This window comes from Stegodyphus dumicola, chromosome 5, assembly GCF_044657685.1.
Source record: "Stegodyphus dumicola isolate Sdum_Otavi_A_Nest chromosome 5, ASM4465768v1".
Classification (NCBI taxonomy): Eukaryota; Metazoa; Arthropoda; class Arachnida; order Araneae; family Eresidae; genus Stegodyphus; species Stegodyphus dumicola.
Genome location: NC_140772.1, coordinates 37,046,938 through 37,074,138, shown reverse-complemented (window position 1 = coordinate 37,074,138; position 27,201 = coordinate 37,046,938). Strand labels below are relative to the sequence as shown.

Here is a 27,201-nt window from a genome sequence, read left to right as displayed (position 1 = left end):
TTAATCGCCTCCTCTTCAAAGCAAGAACACCTATCACATTTGAGAACAGTTTTTGAACGTTTTCAAAGGTACGGTGTCAGTCTTAATCCTTCCAAATGCGTTTTTGGCCAACCAAGTGTATCTTTTCTTGGTCATGAAATTTCCGCCGATGCCGTTCGACCCCTTCCTGAGTCACTGCTATCCATGATATGCCCGAACCATCTACAGTGAAGGACTTAAGAAGATTTCTTGCTATGCTTAATTTTATCGACGTTTCTTACCTCATGCAGCAACCATACAAGCATCTCTAAATTCTTTTTTGGTTGGAAGCAAGAAAAACGATAAACGTGTTATAACCTGGACCAGAGAATCTCGCGAAGCGTTCCAAAAATGCAACAATGATTTAATTTCGGCAACAAATTTGTAGTATCCTTCCGTATTTAAGCCATTATCACTCTACGTTTATAAGGTATTTCTCCCGCTTTCCTAGCGTGCCTCCGTGGTGTAGTGGGTCTGCACGCTGGGCCGGTACTCCAGAGGTCCGCGGTTCGATTCCCGGCGAAGACGGTTGCTAATTTTTCAATCTCTCTTGCTTCTAAGTATCCTAATGTCTCTACAGTGGCGCCCGAACTAAAAGGGGTGTTGGATGAGGATTCTGCACACCCAGAATTTGGCAATTGGGTCCCCTAAAACCCCAGTCGCCCTTTAAAAAGGAGAGTATATAAGGTATTTCTCCCGCTTTCCTAGCGTGCCTTCGTGGTGTAGTGGTTCTGCAGGCTGGGCCGCCGGTACTCCAGAGGTCCGCTGCTCGATTCCCGGCGAAGGCGTTGCATATTTTTCATCTCTTCTGCTTCCAAAAAAATAACCTAATATTTCTACACGTTTACGCATTAACAACAGGTATAGAAGCAGTTTTACAACAGAACGATCAAGAATTATGGAGACCACTTTCATATTTTTCTAAAAAACTCTGACCAGCACAAACCAGATACAGCACTTACGATCGCGAGTTATTAGGAACTTATGAAGCTGTCAAATATTTTTGACATATGCTAGAGGGACGCGTTTTCATGATCTTCACGGATCAAAACCCCTTAACGTATGCTTTTCAACAGCGTTCAGATAAAGCTTCTCCTGGTCAAATGAGACACCTAGACTTCATAGGGCAATTTTCAACAGATATCCGTTATATTGAGGGTTCGCAGAATATTGCAGACACCTTGTCTCCTATTGAAGAACTAGCCTTTCCTTCGCCAATTAAACTTTGCTGCCCTTGCGGATAAGCAACACCGGGATTCAGAACTACAAACCTCTTTCGAAAAGCAAATCTTCCACCAATCTCAACTTGCAGCCTATGCAGCTGTCACCTGAAAAATCACTTTATTGTAATGTTCAGGATTCAAGATTTCAACCTTATGTTCCCTCCGGGTTTCGCCATGCCATTTTTAGTCAGTTACATCGTCTGTCACATCCTGGCATCAAGGCTTCGAGGAAACTGATACAGCATCGTTTCGTATGGCCTAGCATGCGAAAAGACATAGCCAACTGGACATGAGTGCCAAAGATCTAAAATTGTCAGACACACCACCAGCCAACTTAAAAAGTTTTACTTCCCCTCATCTCGCTTCAATCACGTGCACCTCGACTTGGTCGGAAACGTATATTTATTAATAATAATATAATACATGAATACAATTAATTACTATGTATACACTTTTCTTACCTTGGATGAAGCAAATTTATCATTTACTTCATCGAAGTCGATCCTTTCAACTTTTTCTCTTTGCACACTTAAAAATGCTAGATAACTTAGGGGATCTTGTCCCATCGTTGATTGTAAATATGTGAAAATTTATTTTAATTTGCTGAACGAACATTTATAGCTAGCATTTGATAATGAAATAGTAAGGAGTATTTGAAGTGCGACTCTTAGGTTTTAAAAAAACATTTTCTCCATAGATCTGTAGTGGACTTTTAGGTTCCGTTTCGTTTCTACTGCGGAGTAACGCCATGCAGTCACATTCACTGCTCAAAACAATTAGGGGATATTGTGGGTTCGGTATGAAATAACCATATAATCGACAACCTTTTTGAACAAAAGGAAATAGAAGAGATTATAAAGGAAAATTATAACGTTTACAAAGTTGCGAATATGCAAATTTAGTCTGTGACGTCGAAACCTATGCGTTTTAGATAAGGAGTAAGGAGCCACTTGCAGTATTCCTTTTGTAAAAGGAGATTAAAAACAATTGACAAGCGTTGAATGCTTCGTAGCAGTGAATATACGATGTCTCAGCAAGATGACTTAGTTGAATCGGTAGCCAGGAAGGCCATCAGTCGTTTACAGGAGAGTCAAACGCTATCCATTGTAGCGGAAGCGTTAGGATTTTCCCAAAATGTCATTTCCAGATTATGGAATCGGATTTTGAAAATTAAATATGTTTGAGAAATTCCGGACAAGGTCGTGTTATCGTTTTAAAATAAAAGGCGGGAGATATACATGCATTTTGTTTAAAGAAATAAAAATATATCTCTTCTTTGGAGAAATAAAGTGGTCAGAATGTTTTGGTTGATGTACTGCAAACATTTTATTACACGTTTTATCAGAAAACTCAAGAAAATAAATAATTAATTATATTATAATAGTTATTAATTTTAAATATATTTTCCAGAAATCTATCAAAATAAAAACTGAAATTTTCAGGAAAATCTTGTTTGGAGACCATTTGGCGCCCCTCTACGAGCGGCGCCCGGGGCATCATGCACTCCCTTGCCCCCTCCTCGCTACGCCACTGGGTATGCTTGGTGGTATGAATGTTATTGTGGAAATTGATGAGAGTAAGTTTGGGAAGTGGAAGTATCAGAGAGGTAGGAGAGTGGAAGGAAAATGGGTGTTTGGTGGGATTGAAAGGGGTAGTAATAAATGTTTTTTTAAGGTTGTGCGAGATAGAAGTGAAGATTGTTTATTGAGTTTTATAAAAGAATATATTCTACCGGGTACTATAAGTATTTCAGATTGCTGGAAATCATATGAATGTTTGGAAGATGAAGGTTTTAAGCATCTTGCTGTGAACCACAAATATTATTTTAAAGATCCGGAAACAGGTGCACATACCAATACAATAGAGGGCACGTGGAGTGGTATAAAAAGCACCATTCCGAGGCATTGTGATAAGGAGAATTTTGCTTTTTATTTAGCAGAGGAAGTGTGGAGGAAAAATTCGGAAAAAAAATCTTTCAATAATTTTATTGAATCCATAATAAAAGTGTATCCACCATGTAAGCAAGATTCTGAAGAAGATTAGGTTAGTTAGACTTTGGTAATAATGTGAGCAGTACTCAGTTCCGATTACGCATTATTTTGTGTGAGGGAAATGAGAGATCATGGGATATGTCATGTGATATTAATGGACGAATTACTGTTCTTTAATCGGGAAAAAATCTGGAAATTTTGTATTTGGCTTTATTCTGTGTTGTGTGAAACAGTGTTTGTTAATTTTTGGATCCCATGGCCGTAACTAAAGTGAATTCGAAATGGGTATTTAGTGGTATTGAAAAGGGTAGTAATAAATGTTTCTTTAAGGTTGTGCGAGATAGAAATAAAGATGTTTTATTATGTTATTTATTTTACTTGGTACCTTGCTATGAAATATAAGTATGATTTTAAAGATTCTGAAACAGAAAGAAGAAAAGTTTATCGGACACGTAATCAAGATTCTGAAGAAGATTAGGTAAGTTAGTATTTTTAATTATTTGAGGATATTATTTTTTATGCATTGTTCTAAATGTAAGGTGGAAGTAAAGGAATTTGGTATTATTGGGAAAATTGTTATTAGCAATGATTTAGTTTAAAGTAATTAGGATTGTAAGGTAATTTTTATTAATTTAATGTATGTGCTCATTTATATTTTAAGTAGTGTTTTTGAATTTAATTATATTTTAATTAAATGATAGTTATTTTGTGAATTTTATGTTTGTAGGAATTTGGTATACGTTTTAGTTGAAGTAAACGTGCATGGAAATAATTTAAATATCTGACACTAAGTATTTGTAATGGTTGCGGTATGAATTCGTTGGTGACATTTATAATATAATAGATGATTTAGAGGTAAAAGTTTTTGGATATTTTATTTATTTTATATGTGGAAATGTTCATATTTGGAAAGGGTAAATACTTTTTCGCGATCAGGTAATTTCATATATGTTCTTTTTACCGGGTTTAAAGATTGAGAAAATTGTCATGTATTTTCGTGAAATTTTTCTAATTTATGAGAAAAAAGCAGTGTACATGGATATAGTGAAGGGTGTGCGCAATGCCATTTTTGTGCAATTCTGGGATGTTTTTTTAAGTAAAAATAAGTCGACGTGTACATGGTTTAGTGATATTTTAATTAAATGATAGTTATTTTGTGAATTTTATGTTTGTAGGAATTTGGTATACGTTTAAGTTGAAGTAAATGTGCATGGAAATAATTTAAATATTTGATACTAAGTATTTGTAATGCTTGCGGTATGAATTCGTTGGTGATGTGTATAATGTAATAGATGATTTGGAGGTAAAAGTTTTTGGATATTTTATTTATTTTATATGTGGAAATGTTCATATTTGGAAAGGGTAAATACTTTTTCGCGATCAGGTAATTTCATATATGTTCTTTTTACCGGGTTTAAAGATTGAGAAAATTGTCATGTATTTTCGTGAAATTTTTCTAATTTATGAGAAAAAAGCAGTGTACATGGATATAGTGAAGAGTGTGCACAATGCCATTTTTGTGCAATTCTGGGATGTTTTTTTAAGTAAAAATAAGTCTGTGTGTCTGCGTTTTGGTTTATGTGTATGTGTTATTTTGAAAAACGCGTAAGGAGTATGGTATTGTGCACTTTTTCCCAATTTTGCAGTGAATATTTGTCATGATTAAGCAGTTTTGTTTGATAAAATTTCTAGCATAAGTGTAATTCAGCTAGTAGATTGTTGGAAGAAGTGTTCAGTAGATAAAAAGAAAAGAAACATGTCTTTACTTCGTGAAGACAAAATGGCGGCGGGAAAAAAAAATAGAGGGTTGCTGTAGGAGAGTTGGTCGCCAAAAAATGACCAAGTTACCATAATGTAAAGATCAACCGGAATAACTTTCCAAGAAGTTCACGAAGAGAAAAAGTCAGCCCCGATAAACGACACAAATGAATGGCGGCAAAACAAGATGAAAGAAATCTTGGAAAAGTATGCTCCAGAAGACATTTATAATGCAGATGAAGCTGGGCTGTTTTTCCAACTCCTACCCGATCGAACATTGGCATTCAAGGGTGAAAAGTGTTATGGAGGGAAGAAATCAAAGCAGAGACTGACTGTTCTGTGTACAAATAGCACAGGAACGCATAGAATAGAACCTCTTGTCATTGGTAAATCATTGAAGCCAAGGTGCTTTAAGAACGTGAAAAGTCTTCCCGGGGAGTTTAAAGCAAATAAGAAGGCTTGGATGACATCTAAATTTTTTTCCGAATGGTTACAGAAGTTAGACAATGAAATGAAGAAGAGAAAGAAAAAATCATTTTGTTGATAGATAACTGCGGTGCTCACACGTCATTTCCAAAGCTACAAAATATCGAAATCGCTTTTTTCCCTACCAATTGCACTTCAATTTTACAGCCTCTTGATATGGGCATAATTAAGTGCTTCAAAGGATATTACAGTAAATGGTTGGTGGACTCCATACTTGTAAACTTTGAAAATAAAGTAGAAGACCCTTTCAAAGCTGTAAATGTCAAGGAAGCGTGTGACAATATTGCTGGAAGTTGGTGGGAAGTAACAGAAAAAAACCATTCGTAATTGCTGGAAAAAGGCCGGTCTTTGTGTTATGGAATATAAGAAATCTGATAATGATGAAAATTCCATAGACAATGATCTCTCAGACGATCAAGAACGTGTTTTGCACATCAAAAAATCCGTATCCCAACTTGAGGAAACAAGCGGTAAAAAGTTTGGAATTAGTATAGAAGACTATTTAACAGCAGATGATGATCTTATGGTTTTTGCAGGAGTTACTGATGAAGATATTCTCTCTGAAATTACTGATGAGATAGGAAACGATGATGATATTGATGATGATGATAATACAGGTCCATCGCAGTCCTTATTGTCATCTCAGGAAGCTCTTCGATCTGTGAATTCTCTACGGACATTTTTTTCAAGCCTTCTGTTGACAAATGAAGAACATTTTCGTGCACTAGACTCAATGGTGAACTTAACAGTTAAAAAAATCAATAAACAAACAAAAATATTGGATTATTTTCAATAAAAAGTGTTTTCAGGTATGTGAATATTTCTGTGCTTATTTTCTGAATTTATCTTATTTTTTTATTTTTTTTAGTATTTAAACCACTATTATTAGTATTTTACAAATTAATTTCTTCTAAATATAGACTTAAAAGAAAAAGTAAACACTAATAATAATAATAAAAAAAACTCTTATTAAATGCTCAAAATATGTGGGCCCTGGATATAACAATATGCCTCTCTACAACAATATATTTATTTGGTCCCTAAAATATTGTTGTAAGGAGGTTTCACTGTATTTATTTTTATTTGATCCTTACTCTCACTAATTTACTCAACTTTTAATATATTTCATTTAATTATTTAGGCATTTTATTTTTTTACCCTTGTTCATCATTAGTTTAATTTTACTGCTGAATGTCTTATTTATTTCTGTTTTTATATCTGAATTTCTGTTAGATTTCATCCTTTAATTTGAAGAAATTAATGACAACAATCGTCACAATTGGTAGAATTTTATCTCTATGCAGATTTCTTTATATGCATATACATTTCTTTAATATTCTGTATATAATTCTTTATATTACTCTTTTTTTTTTTTTTTTTTTTTTATTCTTTTAGATGTAGAGGCTATTTTAAGTTTCTAAGAGTTATTTTAATTTTTAAACATGCTTTACTCTCTATTCTCTTTTTGCACCTGCTATTCCTTACCAGAATACGTTTTAGTATCGCTTTACATGCAAATGAGATAGAAAGAGCATTGAAAGGAAGGTTTCTCTTACTTCAGCTGAAGAGCTTAGGAGTCTTTAGTGACGCAAGTTTGCTGTCAGGCTGCTTCATTGTTAAAGCTAACTCTGCTTGGCTATATTGTACGTGCCTGCTGATATTTGTCTATTAATTTAATTAAAGGCCAACTGCATTAGATAATTTTGTGCAGCTCTGGCTAAGTTCAGTTAAGTTTAGCATTAGATTAGTTTCTTATTTTCTTATCTTGAGTAGAAAACTAAGTGGAGGCTTTTCTGTAAGCCTGAGAAAGGGGCCATATGTATTCTTAGTTTGAGATATTAAAGGGCGAGTTTAACTTCTCTGGACTTTGTCATTTATACACTCAGCAATAAGTCATTACATAATTCAACTAGGTTTTTACAAAGTTAAGCATAGGCTAAATAGTTAAAAATACATAGTAGTTTTTGGGTGTATATACATTTCTTCAGAATTCATTTTTGTGTGCTATAAAAGCTTGGAGAACTACTAGAATCAACATAGCACGTATCTAAATTTTGTATATATTGAAACTTTTCCTTTGATTTTCATTTTTATTTCTAAGCTTTTTTGTCCCTTAGAAAGTAGCCCTTTTGTTTGTTTGTTTGTTTGTTTGTTTTGTTGTTGTTGTTTTGTGTGTGTGTATAGATAGATACATATGAGTTTTATAATTTTTCCCTTTGTGTGTATATGGTGTTATATTGAGTGAAAAATTTTATTTAACACGCAGAAATTCTTTAAAAAATGCACACAAATCTTTGAATTTATTTTTGTGGTATGGTTTCGTGTGTTTCTGCTTTGTGATTTAAAATACATTAACATTTCTTTTTTCAAAGCAGCTAATTGGCTTGTATATGTAAATTCTATTTATTATTCTTACCATAAAATTAAAAAAAAAAAAAAAAAAGACTGATATTTATTTTTTATGTCTTGTAGTACTGTGGCCAACTCTTATGGATATTCAGTTATACCAGCATTTTGTGGTCATGGCATTGGCTCTTCCTTCCACAGTCATCCAAATATTTTACATTATGGTAAAGTTTTTCTTAGCTATGCAGTTCTTAATCTTTCTTCCATATAAAGTAAAAAGTTAACAATGAAAGGATGAGATGCTATAGAAATTTTCAGTCACCTGTGTGTAAAGTATTAAAATACAGTTTTTATGCAAATCATAATATTTATGCTGTTATTATATTCAGGCCTTAAAAATGATTTCAATTAAGGGTTTTAATATTGGGAAATCTAAGAGAACATTGAGAAGTCTTAAGAGAAGCTATAAACAAGAAACTTCTGCAGTTGAAATTTTGAAATTTCAGATTAAGGAAATATATAGATATTTGGAGATTTGTTGAAATCTTATGCTTTCCCATTATATATTTAACATAAGAAAGTAAAGAATGTAAGCTATTGCACATCTTCATTTGAAAGTATATTTTTTATTGCAATTTCATGTATTAAAATGATTTATAGTATATGGTTCCCTTAATCAATTTTTGTTATAATAATGGTTTTCAAAATTTTCATCTAATCTTTCATGCATTCACGTAAAATCTGTATTATTTTCCAATTTTATAAATTTGTTTTTATTTATTTTAAAAATAAGTATAACAATCACTAAAGTTCTTATAGAATTTCGCATTAAAAATAGTTTTTAGTTTCCTTAGCAATTATTTTTAGTATTTTATGGAAGACATTGCAAGATCAGCATTTTAAATGACAACATATAATTAACATTTTCTGCCTTCTCTCATACATGATGGAATTATGTCATTATTTTTGTAAGAATTAATTATTTCATCTAAATATTCAAGTAAAACTCTGTATGTGTAGTTTTAAATTTGGAGTCATCTTCTATTTTTAAATTTATTCTTCTTTCAAATGTTGCATGTAAACAAGCTGCAGTTTGGAGGATATGAAGGATATTTTTCTGAAGAGAAATATTCCTAATCCACAATTCAAAAGTCTTGTAAAGGGCTTGATATTAAAATTTCTAAATTTAAAATAAGGAACATCATTAATTGGAAGGGAAAAATCATCAATCATTATTTCTACATGGAAAGAAGTCTCCAAACAAATACCTGAAGAAGGCGCATGCTGTTTCTAACGTAAATTGTTAGTAACAAGAGAAAATCTACCAATGCAGATCAGTTAAAGTCTTTAAATACATCTGTAGCAACAGTAAATAAGATAATAAATTAAGATTTACAAATTAAAAATGCTACAAAACGTAATATTCACCAGCTTTTGCCATGACATGTGGTTCTATGCAGAACAATTTTTAGAACCTTGTATGAAAAGTATTTAGCAGGATATAAATGGAAATACACTGTTGTGTATTATAAAACATGGAAATACACTGTTGTATATTATAAAACCGTGTGTGTGTTATAAAACATGGGTTTACGTAAGTGACTGCGACAAAAATCTATTTATTGTGGAAAAGGAAGAGAAAGAAATGCAAAGAAAATTTTAGTAAAGGGTTTATGATTTTAAAGTATTCTCTTACAGTGAAAGATTAAAAATAAAAAGGGGGAAGTGTTAAAATTAACTCAATGTTCTGTCAAAAAAGTTTTACAGCTGATATTTACTGAAAAAAAAACCAAGTTTCTTTATCCTAATGACTTTGAATGACCTAGTGAAACTTCATCAAGACAAAGGAACAAGGTATACTTCAAAATGTTCCACTGCATTCTCTGAAAGAGTAAAGACTGATACAGGTATTGTATACATACCTTTTCAACATATTCTTGTAAAATTTCCTGTCCTTAATTTCTCACCTATGGACAATTGTGACTTTAGTCTCTTGAAAATAGGTCTTCTGCATATCTACCATAATTGACAAACTCTGGAAAGTAATACGTAGGTAAGTTGAAAAATAAGTTTCCCCTGTCGACTGTGGTCAGAGTTGTGTATGAAAGTCAAAAAATAGAATGAGACATTAAAGATATGACATACCTTTATTTTTCCACATAGGTACCAAGTACATTGAGACGTTTGTCATATCGCTTGATAAGCTTCAAAAAGCCCTCCAGGAAAAAATCAGGGCTTTGCATATGGAAGAAGCGTTGAACGGCTATGGGCGAAAGGCGACACAGCAGGAAAACGTGCAAGTCACCAATACACCATTGGGTAGAGGTCGCTGCAAATCAAGCAGATAGCGCTGTTGCAGTGCCTGCGCAAAGCGGAGGCCAGCCTCTCATTTGAGCCCCGGTAGGTATGGAGAGAAGGTGCGTTTTGAATTCGTGGTCAAAGGAGGAAGTGAGAGCGGTTATCCGCTATGAATGGGCACGTGGAGTATCAGGAACAGAAATTCATAACCGCCTCGTGGAAGTCTATGGGCCAGGTGTGATGTCGAAGCAAATGGTGCGGAGATGGTGTCGCACATTCAGTGATGGACGTCAGCAAGTGGAGGACATACCGAGAGCTGGACGGATGCACACAGCCACTACAGATGCAAATGTCAGGAAGGTGGATGACATGATTAGAGCGAACCGGCGGATCACCATCGGTGAAGTAGCGGAAGAACTTGGAATCTCACATGAGCGAGCTCAAAACATCATCCATGACATTCTTCGATACAGAAAAGTGTCAGCACGATGGGTGCCCCGACAATTGACCTCGACACACAAGGAACAACGCATGGGGGTCAGCCTGGAACATCTTGGTGGAAGGCGCTTTGAAAGCAATACTGAAGTGAAACAAGCCGTTCAAAGCTTCTTCCATATGCAAAGCCCTGATTTTTCCTGGAGGGCTTTTTGAAGCTTATCAAACGATATGACAAATGTCTCAATGTACTTGGTACCTATGTGGGAAAATAAAGGTATGTCGTATCTTTAATGTCTCATTCTATTTTTTGACATTCATACACAACTCTGACCACAGTCGAGAGGGAAAACTTATTTTTCAACTTACCCTCGTAGAAGCGAAATGGAAATCAATACTCTGGAAATTTTATGAAAAGCCCTTCTATTTATTATTATTTATCTATATTCTATTCTATTATTAACATGAAAATCACGATGTAAACCAGAAAAAAGGCTATCAGACTGAACATGTAAAAAAATATTCTTTATGTTTTGAATATTAATTACGTGACCCCGAATTGTTCTAAGAATGTATAAAACACCCTCTTTATTAGGCATTCCAATTATAAAAAAATTGTTATAGATATTATAATTAAGAATATAGCATCTTGGGAGTACTGCCTATCTTGATACTTGTTTTTGCTTAGGTATTTGAAAACACAAAACTAAATTTGTTGTAGCCACTTGCCTGATAGTAACACGAAACCAAATCCATGAATTTTCTCATGGCCTTCTTGGGTACCTTTGTAGGTGACGCACTCATAATAAATCTTCATGAAAGTATATTAAAAATTATTTTGAGGTTTTTTTTGGCATGTCTCTCTTGATTGTTACATATGCAAATATATTTCAGATAATAAGTAGATAAAAGAAATGCTTTTAAGAAAAATAACTGACATGAAGTATCCAAATCCATCAATTTTATTTCAGAAACTCATTTCTGCAAAATCTATTTGATGTCTTTTTTTTTTTTTTTTTTCTAATGAAAGTTTCCAATTCAAAAGGAAGCAAATGAAACATTGGAACAAAAATTCAGCTCGCCAGTTTTCTTAAAAATGAATAATACCCATTCATTAATTTTGAATGATGTGCTTCTAGTCGGACATAAACACAAAAATATGTGCAAAACCTAATTTTTGTTTGCATAGATTTCAACTAAAAATATTAGTGCAAGAATAAAGTGATCTAAAAATGTGTAAACACCCTCTGTATTTTATTCTATGAAGGCATGTTTGTTTATCCATTGAAATGTAGTTGTTGTAATGTTAATGCAGTCCATCTTGTTCATAATGAATTGATGTGGAGATCATAAGTGTTTTATTCTTTTTTTTTTTTTTTTTTTTAAATCGGGAACATGAAAACTGAACCCGCTTTTACCAGTATTCAAACCAGGATCTTCCAGTTTGCTAGCTCAAGGTGCTAACCACAAGAGCTTGCATTGGGGAATATGACTAACAGAGTGGCAAAAAATTTTTATGTTCATTAAATTCATTATAACAAATATTGCTAAAAAAACCATCAGCAACAAAAATACAAAAACAAAAAATATGTGTAGAAAGATAACTTTTAAAAATTCATTTTTTTAATTATATTATTATTAATAAAACCCGTTTTGGCTTTAATTGCAAGTTAATAAAGTAGTGCTGTGTGTAGTCTGTATTTTTTGTTGTTGTTATTTCATACAAACGTGGTAGGGTACTAGCTGCACAAAATTTAATTAAGGGGAGTCTTATCAAGGTACAAGTTGCACGAGACCAATGAACAATAGCCAACTCTTCCATTCCCCATCTTAATATACAAAGGGTGAACCCAGCAAAGGAAATGCTAGAAAACCCACAAACTGCTTTTGACTTTCTTTTATCTTCCCCCTTTTCTAAGAACATGTTTGCTACAAAAAGTCATTTATCCCTACATATGGGACATTTGGTTGAGACTGCAAGTCACTATTTCATCGTTCAGGTATTCTGAAAATTGTGCACCTAAAATAAATATTGTATTAAAAGAAATCTTTGTATACGCTTGTAGCAGTTGCTACATCATAAACATTATTTTTCTGCTTTAAGAATTACTTTACACTACTAATTTTGCAAGAAATACAATTTATTATTCACTTTTTAAAAACATTCTTTTTTAAAGGACATCATTCTATGGTTATTTGTTTCTTGCTGTTGCCACTCACAGCCTACATAAAGTTGTACGAAAAAAAGATTATATATGGTTTGTAGAGGTTACACTAGTCCCCTTCCAAGCAACATAGTTGCAATACAAGGAGAAAAATTATTGTTCTCACATAAATACTTACAATAAACTACATAAATACTATTTACAAAATGTTAGAGTCATTATATGAAAAATTAGTATACAACATTAAATATTCACGTAATCTTGGTAACGGACTGGAAAAGTAATTGTTCTCCCACTACGTGTTGTTTTAAATTTTAAATCATCAGTCTTTCCCTTTTCATCTCTGTTTGATGGAACATTAGGTTTTTCTTTATTTGTTAGGTTTGGAGAATCATCCTCACCTGAGGCTAACAAACAAGCTTGTTTTAATCGATTGATGAAATTGATGTCTTTTCCGTTAATTCTCACTGTATAATATTTGTCATTTCTGGCAATGACAGGAAAAGGTCCTTCATAAGGAGGTTCTAATGCCTTTTTGACACGATCCACTCTTATAAATACATGCAAACACGAATTTGAATCTTCATGGAAAACTAATTTCTGTTTTCTTTTGCATCGACTTTTAATTGTTCCATTTGTTTTTGATGTTCACTGGTGAAAGTATCTGGTTCTAATTTGGTTTTGGGCTCTTGAAAGAATTATCCTGGTAGCTTCAGTGATTTATCATAGACCATTTCTGTGATGGAGCAATTGGCATTATCACGTAGAGATGCGCGTATACCAAGGAGTATAGTTAGTAAAGTTTTACTCCATTTGTTTGAATTGTGAGCTCTAATGGCTGCTTTTAATGTTCTGTGTAGTCTTTCAATTTTCCCATTGCTTTGCGCGTGGTATGAAGTTGTTTGCATTTTAATTCCACAGCTAGTATCTAAACTTCTGAAAAGTTCTGATCTGAACTGATTTCCTCTATCTATGATCACATTGAAAAGAACATCAAAACGACAAATCCAATTTGCATAAAATGCTTTCGTGATTTTTTCTGCAGTTATATTTTCTATCGGTGTAACTTCCATCCAGCAAGTAAAACGATCAATGCGTATTAAGCAATAATTATTTCCATTTGATGGTGGGTATGGTCCAATTATATGGATATGAATTATGCTAAATCTTTCATCAGGTTCTTCAAATGAGTTAAATTTGAAAAATGTGAAGCGAATAATTTCACTTTTCTGGCAATTAATGCACATTTTAGCCCATTCTCTAACATCTTTCTTAATGTTCTTCCAAATGAATCTTGATGCTACTTGTTTCACTGATGATTTGATGCCAGGATGGTTCAAGTCGTGTATTTTGTGGAAAACATTTATTTGAAATTGTTGTGGTGTAAACGGTCAAATAGTTGAAGTTGAAATATCACACCAGATTATTTTCTCCGAAGGTAGTGGATATTGTTTAAAATTTAAATTTTTACTACTATTTAGTAATTCTTTTAATTCTTCATTATTGATTTGTTCATCCGCAATTTTGTCATAATCAATGTCCGAAACTGATTCAATTCTAGACATCAAGTCTGCAACAACTTCCCAGTTATGTATTTTATATTTGTCGAAAATTGCGAGATATACTGGAGATGTCTTAATTGCGTAGGAGATGCTTTATCATTTTTTTTTGTTTAAATGCAAATATAATTGGCTTGTGATCTGTGAAAATCGTAAATTCATGTCCTTCTAGCATATGCTTAAATTGTTTGATGGAAAGATAGATACTTAAAGGTTCCCGGTCATATGTGCTATAAGCTTTTTGGGTATCATTTAATTTTTTTGAATAAAATGCTATTGGTTTCCAATCTCCATTCTCATATTGCTGTAGAACAGATCCAATTTCAAAATTAGAGGTATCTGTACATAAAGCTAATGGTAGATCTGGATTCAGGAAAGTTAACATAGCAGCAATGGCTAAATCTTCTTTGCATTTTTCAAAAGACTTCTTTGCTTCTTCTGTCCATGGAATTTTCCTTTGATCTTTTTTTGTTGAACCTTTCAAGTATTCATTTAGTAAGCTTGGGTATTAGCTGCATCTTTTAAGTATCTTCTATAAAAGTTAATCATTCCTAAAAATTTACAAAGTTTGTGAATAGTTTCAGGAAGTTTATAACTTGTTATGGTTTGTACTTTTTCTGGAAGAGGTTTTGAGCCATTTGGTGTTATCAAACATCCCAAAAATTCTAATTTGTTCATCCCCCATCACTGATTTGATAGATTGATGTAGTCCATACTGTTGAATTCTATTAAATACTTTCGTAAGATGTTTCGTATGTTGTTCCTCAGTTTCCGACGCAATTAGAATGTCGTCTAAATACGGAAAAATAAAATCTACATCCATGAAAACTTTGTTAATGAATCTTTGAAAAGTGGAGGGAGCATTTCTTAAGCCAAAACTTGTCACATTAAATTTGAAAAGTCCAAATGGAGTTATTATAGCTGTCTTTTGTTTATCTTGCTCTGATATTGGTATCTGGTAATAGGCTTTAAGTAAATAAAGTTTAGAAAATATTGTTTTGTCTTTTAAAACGTGATAGAAATCTTCAATTCTGGGTAAAGGGTAGCGATCTGATATTGTGAGATCATTTAAGCGCCGATAATCTTCGTATGCTCTCAGAGTACCGTCTTTTTTCTGGACTAAATGAAGTGGGCTTGCCCATGGTGATTTGGATGGCCATATAATATTATTTTCAAGCATAAAGCTGAATTATTGTTTGGCTATTTGTAATCTTCTAGGATCTAATTGTCTCACTTTTGAAAAAATTGGTTTGGCATTAGTAGGTATGTTATGTTCAACATTATGTTTTGTTGTAGAAATTAGTAAATCAGGTTTTGTGATTTCTGGAAATTGTGCGAAAATGTTAGAAAATCTATTATTTTTGTTTAAGGTGCTTATCATTCATTCACTGGCTGATGATGCAATTTCACCAACAATGCTGAGTTTAGTTACACCATCAATTAACTTTTTGTTTTTAATATCAATCAATAAATTAAACCGATTAAGAAACTCTGTACCCAAAATGCCTTTACTGACTTTGGCTATGATAAATGGCCATTGAAAATTATGGCGAAGTCCCAAATCAAGAGTTAAAATTTTATGCCTAAAACACAGAATTTCAGTAAAACACAGAATTTCAGTTATTCAGTAAAAACACAGAAGTGAAATTATTCAGAATTCAGTTCATTTGCAGCATAAAGTTTAAAATCGCTACTTACTTTGTCATTCCAAGTGGCTAGAATTAAACTTACATCTTCACCACTGTCAATCAAAAATTTTATCCCAGTTTTTTTGTCTATTATAAAAAGTCCATAATTGAATTCACGGCAATTCTTTAAATCTTCAGCAGCTGAACCGGCTGCTAATTCTGATTCCGCTGCGCATAAAGTCCCAAATCAAGAGTTAAAATTTTATGTCTAAAACACAGAATTTCAGTACCATTTGCAGCATAAAGTTTAAAATCGCTACTTACCTTGTCATTTCAAGTGGCTAGAATTAAACTTACATCTGCGCCACTGTCAATCAAAAATTTTATCCCAGTTCTTTTGTCTATTACAAAAAGTCTATAATTGAATTCACGGCAATTCTTTAAATCTTCAGCAGCCGAACCAGCTTCTGATTCTGCTGCGCAGGCAAGTTTTCCATGTTTTTCCAGTTACAAACAAACACATTTTGTTTTCCAAAATAAATATTACAAGCAAACTGAGGGATTAGCCATGGGAAGCCCCCTCAGTCCCATCCTGGCTGATATCTACATGCATTATTATGAATCAAAATTGTTTGAAACTTTAAACTTCCCGGCATGGTTCCGCTACGTAGACGATACTTTTACCCTGTTTGAAGGTAATAAAGATGATTTAAATAGAGTTCTTTCAACAATGAATTCTATTGATCCTGCTATTCAGTTCACTTTTGAACTTGAGACTTGCAATTCTCTTCCGTTTCTCGACATTCTGGTCACACGTAACACATCCAACTTCAGTACTACAGTTTACCGTAAACCTTCATCGGTTTGCCTTCCACCACACTTTAAATCATGTCATCCGACTAAACAAAAGTTAGCTTCATTTTATTCCTATGTTTTCCGTGCTCTTCAAGTTTGCTCCTCCAAACTAGCCCTTGATGAAGAACTAAATTATTTAAAAGCAATAGCTATTGACAGGGGCTTTTCACCCAACATTATTAATCAAGCAGTTAAAAAATTCTCATCTCAACACACTAAAAGCCACACTCTTATTTTAGGAGATTATAAAAATTCTGTTGTCATTCCCTTCTTTCCATCAATTAGCTATAAAGTTGCACATATTTTGCAGAAATTTAACTTTCGGGTTGTTTACTCTCCCATCAATAAAATTCCAACTTCTATGTTCAAGGACCCCATTCCGGATATGAATTCCTGGGGTATTTATAGGATTCCTTGCCAGTGCGGTTTAATTTACATTGGCCAAACTAAGAGAGCCTTAAAATTTCGCGTCAAAGAACATGAGGCATATGTTAGAAAAAAGGAAACACAGAAGTCTTCTGTTGCTCAACATTGTTGGTCCAAAAATCACACTTTCAATTTTTCTGCTGCCAAAATTATTCAAAAAACATCTTCCATTGGAGAACTGGATTTTCTAGAGGCATTTCACATTCATAAAAATCTTTCTGTTCTAGTTAACGATCCTAATTCCAATCCAAATTTGCCTTCGGCTTTTAGAGAAATTATGTTTTAGTTCTGGTTTCGCCAACAGATGGCGCCACTCGCTTATTCTTGTCCAGGCTTTCTTATCTTATCTAAATATTATTTCCTATCTTGCTCATTTGCGGTTTTGCAGCTGAAGATGATGGTTCTGTAAAACCATCGAAACTAGTCCTGTGAAAATTTTGTAAATTAACGCTGATTTTTGTTGTTTGACTTCTGAATTAGTATCTATAACTTAGTCTTTGACTTGATATATTTCAGGTGTTTACCATTAGATGAGGTATAAATTATCTGTTTTACTTTGCAAATTAAAACTTTATCTAGCTTATCTAATTTGCGCAATATAAAAACAGTGAAGATATGTTTTTATATATTTTAATGCTATCACTGAAATAATCTGTAATACATATATTTCACAGGTAACAAGTATAGCTAATTAAAATTTTTTATGAACATTTGCATTCTTGTAATTGGCAAAAAATATTTCCAGTCTGCTTTGCCATACTTTAGTATCAAATAATTGTTTGCAGTCTGCATAATTATATAGAATTTACCAGTCTAGTTCATATAACTAATAGTTCTAAAGTAAAATGTAAAATTGAATAACTTTACATAATGTAATTTGTAAGAACTAATTCATATACGAGGCATATTTGGAAACTAAGTACCGTTTTGGAAAAAAAAAAAAAAAAATAGTAAAGCAATTTTTTTTTTGAATTTTTACATGAAAATACATGTCTTAAACTATTTTTCAACATAGTTTCCGCCAATGATCAAACACTTGTCATAAGCCCTGTTCACATGCAACGCTCCTTCGCACAGCTGTCGTTAGCAAGAGGAGAAAAAGGAGACATGAAAGAGTTTCGTCTTTAGGACCCGTTCAGAAGACCACCGTCTTCCTTCCCCTTTACACCTAAACCTCTGTGAACAATCACATCTCCAAATTGGCAGATTTCTAATACTGTTTACACATTTTTAACGTTGTTTACTGTTCCTAATTTTGTAATCTGTACTTTCGCAACTGGTACCTGAACTTTCATAATGGTTCCTGAAAAATATATGCTTTTTAATTATTATTATTATTATTTTATAAGCTGTTACTTAGTTCACTCTTGGTGCTTGTCACTATGGTTAAAAGATGGTCATGGATTTTTAAGCTGCTTCCCGATAAGATATAGAACTAACTTTGTACATACACTGCTTGTGGATGTGGTGTCACACTTTTGATTTTTAGAGGATTAGATTTTTTTTCAAACTTAAAGTTGAAACGACTTTTTGCAAATATTAACAAATAAACTGAGAATCTCAGAATATTTTAGTTTGCCCCATAACACACTGTGGAGGAAAAAAAATTAAATGAAATTTTTAGCGTAATTTTTTTTAAAAATATTTTGGGAGAATTTTTGAAAATCGTTCATATTTTTAGACATTTTGATGCCCATTAATTTTAAAATTTCATATCTAAAAATATATCGGTTACAATCTTCCGACATTTTCACAGCTTATAAAACAAACTTTTCGCATTTAAAAAAATGATAAAGGAAATTGGATGATTTTTTTACTTTTTTGAAAGATATGCAATGAAGCAGAATGGGAAATATTGGTTCTTCTTGGACATCAATTCGAAACATCGGTTTCAAAGTAATAATCTCATTATACCACACTATTTTTATGACATTATTTATGCTATATATGTTGTTATTGTTGCCAGTTGTTAGTTCAGGGTGAAATCGGAGATATTTCTGAGTTAACTTTCTCTTAAGATGCGTTTTGCATTCCGTTGTGTTTATCATTCTTATTAGATTGAAGCATAACTACTGATTATACTTAGTGATATTCTAAACACTTGTACGAATATTTCTGTGAAAAATTCCAGAACTTTGGAGTGTTTATGTTGATAAAATAAATTTAATTAAGCTGTCATCGGATTTGAGTGCAATGACAATCATTTACAAATTATTATCAATCTATTACACACACAGCAATATTATAATTAATTAAATGTATTAAAATTGTTTTCAACGTGTTTTACAAAACAAAAACAGGTTAAAAAAAATTCTGTTTGCATTTTATGAGTTTTTGCAATTTCTGGCCACATAAGGTTTTTAAAAAAAGGTTTGTAATTTATGTTGAATAAATAGCTCTAGGTTTGATTTATATACATATGCATGTATTGAAATTCAGTAATAAAATTTTAAAGATTTGAAATGATTAAATGTCTATTTAGACAGTTTGTATTCTTTAAACTGCAAATGCAAACTGAGAAACCTTTTGCATTTTTTTCAATAAATCCTTTTACTTAAATCCTAAAACATATACAGGTATGGACTAAATTTTTTATTATTTTTACTGCTCATTGAAAATTATATACTTTATAGAAACAAGGATGGATTTTGCAAAATACTGAAAGGAAAAATTATTTGAAATGAAAACGTGACTGAGATCATATTTGTTTTAAAGATTTTAGATAAAAGTGTATTTTTATTTTTTTTCTCAGAAACTAATTCATTAATTACAAAATCATTCCTTCAAGTTATTAAGAACACTCTAATAAATACAATAAAAAAACTGGGGGGAGACATTGAAAATTGTAGGAGAAGAAAGGCATTTTAATTGTAAAATTTTTCTTCAAAACTTTAAATTAAAAAAAATTACTAGCAAAAACTTTTTTCCAGCTTAAAATTATTTTGTCTCACAAAACAATTTAATAATATTCATAAAAAGTAGATGAAAATGCTTAATTAAAAAAAAATCATTCAAAACATACCGAGTCCCTTGTCGCGTTGAAGCTGATATGCACTTGTCTTAACTTTAGTTTTAATTTGAACGACATTTCTGGAATAACGTCGGATAATCTTGTCTGTATTTGTCTATAATTTTCGTATCTTGTACAGTTCTAATTTTTGGGGGTATGCTATCACATCCCCAGACATCTATCAGCGCGATTGTTTCGCTGACAGTCCAGCGAGTAGTAACTAAAATTAAGTCAACCGCGCAGTATCGTACGGGAAATCTCCCCATTTGCCCTGCTCCCGAGAGGTAAGGAACATTCAACCAAGTTCTACCTCCAATTTGGCGAGGCAGTTAATGCTTGTCCCATGTGAACGGGACACGTTGGAAGAACCGGTTTTTGCTACCGGTCGAATCTGCTCTTGTGAACGGGGCTTTAGCGGGTGACCAGTTTTTGTATACCATCGTCAAAGATACTTCCCGCCAGTTTCAATAACCATGACTCCACAGCATTTTTTGTGTCATTGTCAGATCCAAAGTGCTTGCCACCATGCTCGTGCTTCATGTGCAGGAACAAGTGATAGTTGGACGGCGCCAAGTCCGGGCTGTACGGTGGGTGATCAAACTGCTCCCAATGAAACTGTCGAATTAACGATTGAGTGACACCAGCAGTATGGGGCCGAGCATTGTCATGGAGCAACACAATTCCTTTACTGAGCATTCCTCTTCGTTTGTTTTGAATGGCATGCCTTAGTTTTGTTAAAGTCTCACAATATCGTGCCGCATTAATGGTTTCACCTCTGGGAAGAAATTCAGTAAGCAAAACGCCTTTCCTATCCCAGAAGACAGTGCACATGATTTTTTGTGATGACATTGTCACTTTGAACTTTTGTTTTTTCGGAGAATGAGTGTGTCTCCACTCCATCGATTGTTGTTTCGATTCTGGTGTGAAATGACACACCCAAGTTTCATCACCTGTCACAATTTGGTTTAAAAAGTTTTCTCCCTCATCACTGTACCACGTGAAAAATGTCAGGGCACTACCAAGTCGCTTTGTTTAGTGAACATCAGTGAGCATTTTTGGAACCCATCGGGAACACAGTTTGCGATAATTCAAGCGGTCAGACACAATTTCGAACAAAACAGTACGTGAAATTTGTGTAAATGCCTCTGAAAGAGTTTTCATTGTGAAGCGTCTGCTCTCATGAATTGCTTCATCAACTTTCCTTACCAAATCATCGGTGACAACAGAAGGCCGGCCACTCCGAGCCTCGGCGTGGACATTTGTTCGACCTGCATTAAACATTCTTATCCACTTTCTCACTATTCCATCACTTATCGCATATTCACCGTAAACTTCTGTCACTTGACGATAAATTTCGGCCGGTTTAACATTCCTTGCGTTAAAAAATTTAATCACGGCACGAATCTCGCAGTCAGCGGGAGAACTAATTGTCTTAAACATTTTGAATGTGCACAGCAAACTGAAAACACAACACAGAGCAACCAAAATGGCGACAATTGAAAGTCAGTAAACAAGAAAGACTAGTGTGCATGCACGGGACGCCTACCACAGCACTGCAACGGCGCTAGAATGAAACGGTACTTAGTTTCCGAATACGCTACGTACTTTAGAATTTTCTAATTAATAATACTATTAAATTAATAAACATATTATTGTTATTATTACTATTATTGTAAATAATTTAATATTGTTTTTGAAAGTTATGCAAATTAAACTAAATTCAGTAAAATTATAAAGTCATTATAAATATCTTTTGACTCAATTCAACTGTGTTTTATTATTTCAGTGGAAAATTTATATATTTCAATATTTTGGGGAAATTTTAGTATTATTATTTTAACACTCGCTGAAGATATTTACTTTATATTTTCAAATTATTTTGAAACGATATGATTGAATCTGAAGCACACCAATTTTAATATTGGCTGTTAATCTGAGATTGCATTATCCTGTTTTCATAAACAGACATATTTTGTATTCATGTAATTTTTATTACATGAACATTCTTTGTGCACTTTTCTTAATGTTAAGAAAGTATAAGTACATATTTCTTAGACTTATGGCTTAGCTCTAAGAAATAGGTACTTTTAATGCATCCTAAATATGGATTAGCTTAATATACCTTTGCATGCTGCCTTGAGATAGCATATTTTGTAGGAAAAAGTATTTGTTGCTGCTTTGCATTTCAACTGTATTGTCTATCACCTTATATTTAACTTTCTTAATATGTTTATTTTAGAAAATGAAGAACAAGGTATAATGTCCAAAGGAATGATATTTACTATAGGTAATATTTTTATGAATGCTGTTTAGCTTAATATACTTCATAAAATATTTTAAACTAGTAGATTTAGTTAGAATAATAGTCTAGTACTGGTTCTAAAAATCTAGTTGTAATATAAATAAGCAAAACTAACAGTCAGTAATTTTTAATAATAATGCTTTTCTAAACTGAGCTTAAATAAGCTAGCTGTATTTTTAAAGAGACCTTTGAAGAAAATATGAATTAGTCATTCTATATCAAAAACCAAAAAAGCAATACTTGTTTGGAATTCAAACAGGTACCTGCTTTGATGGCTTTCTCATTTGCTTTATTTTAACTATGCACCTTTTGTAATGCCATCGGTTAAAAAGTTTCTATTGCTCTAATGTAAATATTTCTAATGTGAAAAGCTTATAATGTTGAAGGTACACTTAACAGATGTTTTTTGAGTTTCTGACTTTATACTCATGCAGTTTAGTTAGTAATACTTCAAGTTATATTTTTCTGTAAATTGTTTTAAAGCTATTATATATAGTAAATTATTTTTTAATTATTGTCCAGTTATATCTGAGATTTTTAAACTTATTTCATGGATTTTTGTGGCTCTCTTTCTCTCAAAAAATAAATGACAATTTTATCCTTTTAATACTGTAAAGTTCTCGAGTTCAAAATATCTATTTTCTAGTCCTTTAAATATGTTCTGTTGTTCATAGAGTTCCTGTAAAACATTATAAAAGTTAACTGTAGTTATACATGTGATGCAAATCCATATATCATACTGTAAACTGCATATGAAGACTGTATTTCTATGGCTTTTATATGTTATATTTGCATAGATTATTAGAACTGTTTGCATAGTTTATGTTATATTTGCATAGTTAAATTGCTTTGGATGTGGGATCATTTCAGCACTGTCTGTTTCTACATAGATGTACTAGTAGAATGGAATAAATCTCTCCCCAGTCCCATATCTCTAATAGATGATATGTCAAAATAGTTATCTGCTTCTCAAAGCTCTGGATCTCTAAACTTAGGATCAGGAATTGAGATAGCATATACTTAAAAAATTTAGATAAAATCATACTGAGCATTAGTATGGAAGACATTTAATGTCAGATAAATAAACCTAATTTTATACTGAATATGATTTTTCCAGATACAATGAAATCTTAGTTTGCAAACTGAGTTCATACTTGAAGGTAGTTCATCATTTGGAATATTTGTAAACCAAAGCAATTTTCCTCTTACGAATGAAAGTAAAATGAATTGATCCTAGATGATTGCTTAGAAAAGAGTACTTTGTTTGTAAGTTCATAATGCAAAATCAGTGGAATAAATTAAATCTAATACATATGCAGTATTAACTTATACATAATTTTTAATGCAATACTAAACATAAAAGATTGGAAAACTTGAATCAAATTTTACCATATCTCTGTCAAGGGAAGTTGATAACATAAGCAGAAAATGGTGAAAAAGGTCAAAGGTATAAAATGTTATAGTTTGAAAGAGAAATCCTTTTCTGTAAAGTATCTGATAGCTGCTGCCTTTCTGGTTTTCTCTCTCTCTCTCTCTCTCTCTCTTTTTTTTTTTTTTTTAAATATCACTTGCCTCTACTGGAGAATCACTGAGCTTTCTGCCCTTAGTTCAGTGTGATTTGCTTGTCTGTGTTTTTAAATGCACCTAAAGCAAGACATGACATTGTCATTGCAAATATTTCTGTGTTACTACTGCTTTATCAGTTTCATAATGTTCTTCGAACCTTTGCACCTTACCCCATTTTGCACAAATTAGGAAATAGCTAGAAACATCTTCCCTTCTGTTTTCTTCTGAAAACATTTCCTCCATTGCATTGACTATATTTTGGCATACCACTTATTGCTGGCTTACTTGTTTGTATCTCAAGACATCATTAAAGACACTTTTCATTTTAAAAATTTGTTTGCAATCCAAGGTCTTCATTACCAAAGTTCCTCTGTATATATTCCATAATAGATAAATATGTCTGATGCAGTTATAAAGAAAATAATATAGTAGGACTAAAGTAAGTTGACTAGCCAGAAAAGTATAATTATTGGTATCTGTGTATGTAAAAAATTTGCATGGGTGCAGAAATACCATTAATCAGGGCAGCATAGTTTTAAAATTATTAATGTATAAATGTATCACTACAGGAGCATTTTCACATGAGTCTTTACACTTTTCTAGAGGGAGAGTTAGTCATTATTATATTTTATGGTGGTTTGGATTATTCTGATGATGACAAAGTACTCCAAGGAGTACTTTTAGAGAGAACTTTCTAAGCATGCTGGCTCTTATTAATTTTAGCACTAGGGAAAACTATTAAAACCATGAGCAGGGAACCTATCCACTGAACTAGATTATAAACCATAGAGAACTACTAGTGTTTCACAGCATTAGTCATTCAGCCAGTGACTGACACAAATTGTAAAAGATATTGATTGAATGAGTCTTACTTTAGAATGTTGCAGTATCCTTATTTTGGTACTTTGTTGACATGACTTGCTTATTATTCTATGTTTAAGTTAACAGTTTGGCCTTAACATCTATTAGATTCTTATAAGTTCTGGAATAATGGAATACAATAAATTGTTTTAATGCAAAATTATATTTTGGCAAAACATACTGGCACTGTCTCATAATAGTTTACAAATATTATTCTTCAAGAATGTATCTTGGGAATCCATTTGCTGGAAATAATGATAGTGGTTGAGTTGTGTCAAATGACCAGTTGAAGCTCCATTAACCCTTTGCGACACGCATATTTAAAATATATTTTAATCTTTAAAAAAATGCCTTAGAATAAGTGAGATGGACTTACTTAAGTGTCTTTAAGGCTTCAAAAAAATTCTGCGCTTTTATTTTTTACGGGGGAAGGTGGGATACCGTTTGTCCCACCATGCAACTAGCACATGTCTTATAGCATATTGGTGTATAGCAGGAAAAAAAAATCATATGTGGAATGAATAAACAAAATAAAGCATGCATTCTAAAACATTCATAATAAACACACTAAAATGCATTTTGTACATATTGCATATATGCATGACTTGTAAAATTTTGCATATGCACATTTTGCATATATATTTAATATTTTTAGGAACAAAAGAAAATATTTTCTTGAATATTATTTTAAGATTAAAATTTGATACACATACATATGATACTAAATAAAATATTGAAATTGGCACTTGATTCACAAACATTTATATATGATTAAAACTGAAAAAAAGTCATTTTTCATGAAACTTTGAAAAACATGTTTCATTCTTTTGTAAGCATAGAGGCACTTCACATGTTTCACACATCCAAAATGTTCGTCGTTCTTCTTTCAATGTGCTGCAATATGCACATCTTCTCCTGCTCGTTCTCTTTGGCGTGTGACTTATATTTTTTAGTCTCTTTTCTGGTTGTACGAACAGGTTTTTAGTTTTTATTTGAACTGGGGATTTTAGTTTTCTTTTCTGCTTTTTCTTGCTTGACCTTCTATCACTGAGAGAAGAAAATCTTTCATTGTGTTTACATCATGATCGGGTTCACGAACAAATGTAAAAAAAAAAAAAGAAAAAATCATGTGCTACCATTTCTTGCTTTTGCGGTCTATTTCATGTAGTCCTTTCAGTTGATCAATCAGTCAACATATCCCATGTTCTTATTGTATGAAATAGTGCTGTTTGGGCATAGTACTTTTTTTGTCTTTCCATCTCGTTTTTTCTATTAATTTCTTTCATTTCAGTTGCCTTTTCCAAGCAAGACAGGATAGAAACAGATCTTTTATCCTTCCATTTTATGCAATAAATTGAATCATCGCTAACTGAAAAGTCTATATATTCTCTTGACATAAATTTGTGAGTAGATACTTCCGATTCATATTAACAGTGCCACATGCATAGATGGGTCTGTGTCTTTAAAAAGCAAAACAAATTATAGTTACTTCCCTTTCTTCTTCAGCAATAACTTCAACCTCAGTTATTCTCTCCTGGATTTCAATTTCATCTGAATCAGAACTGATATCTGAAGCATTTGAGTCGCAATCGGATGGCAATTCAGCAAAAAGATCCAAAGCTTCCTGAGTTGTTAATTTTTTTCTAGACATTTTAGCACATCAGAGCATACAACGAATGTAAAAGCGCGCGCAATCACGAAAAAAATAGATGCAAAAAAGAAAAGAAAAAATAATCGTGAGTGCTGCCATCTATTGAGCGGAAATTCTAGTGTGTGGTGGGACAAATTTTAACCCACTTATTTCAACTGCAAAATTAATGTTATAAAATACTGAATCCAATTAAGATTTTAGAAAATAAAATACCTTTGAATATTAAAAAGAATCATACATATCCTAAATTGCATACCAAAAGTTTTAAAATATTGAAAAATGCGAGATACATGGATATCACTCTTGTGATCCTATTTTGAATATTTTTTGCTTATAAACTGAAGCCCTGATATAGTAGTGACATCTACTGAGAAAAATAATAACTAAAATAGATTATTTTTAAAAGATTAGAAAATTTCTAACGGAAATTGCTAACTGAGAAAATAAATATTAATTAGGTGGGACATATATTGACCCACCATGCCGCAAAGGGTTAATAGTAGTTTATTGCATAAAATTGTAAATTGTTTTGACTGTGAACATTAAAGTAGTAATTCATAATGCAGTAAGGGACTTCTAGATGCAAGAACTTGGTTTTAAGCTAATTTAATATTTATCGTCAA

At 32.4% G+C, this 27,201-nt stretch overlaps 1 protein-coding gene across 4 annotated transcripts in view; it reads left to right on the top strand.

Annotated features, from left to right (window-relative positions):
• LOC118192240 (methionine aminopeptidase 1D, mitochondrial) overlaps positions 1 to 27,201 on the top strand; it is a 59,134-nt gene that overhangs the window by 26,058 nt on the left and 5,875 nt on the right. For 3 of the 4 annotated variants that reach the window (XM_035363153.2, XM_035363154.2, XM_035363155.2), the window contains 2 exons: positions 7,949 to 8,046; positions 22,438 to 22,485. In XM_035363153.2, coding sequence (XP_035219044.1) covers positions 7,949 to 8,046; positions 22,438 to 22,485 — 146 coding nt within the window. The remainder of the gene's footprint in view (positions 1 to 7,948; positions 8,047 to 22,437; positions 22,486 to 27,201) is intronic. The other variant, XM_035363156.2, reaches the window with a different exon arrangement.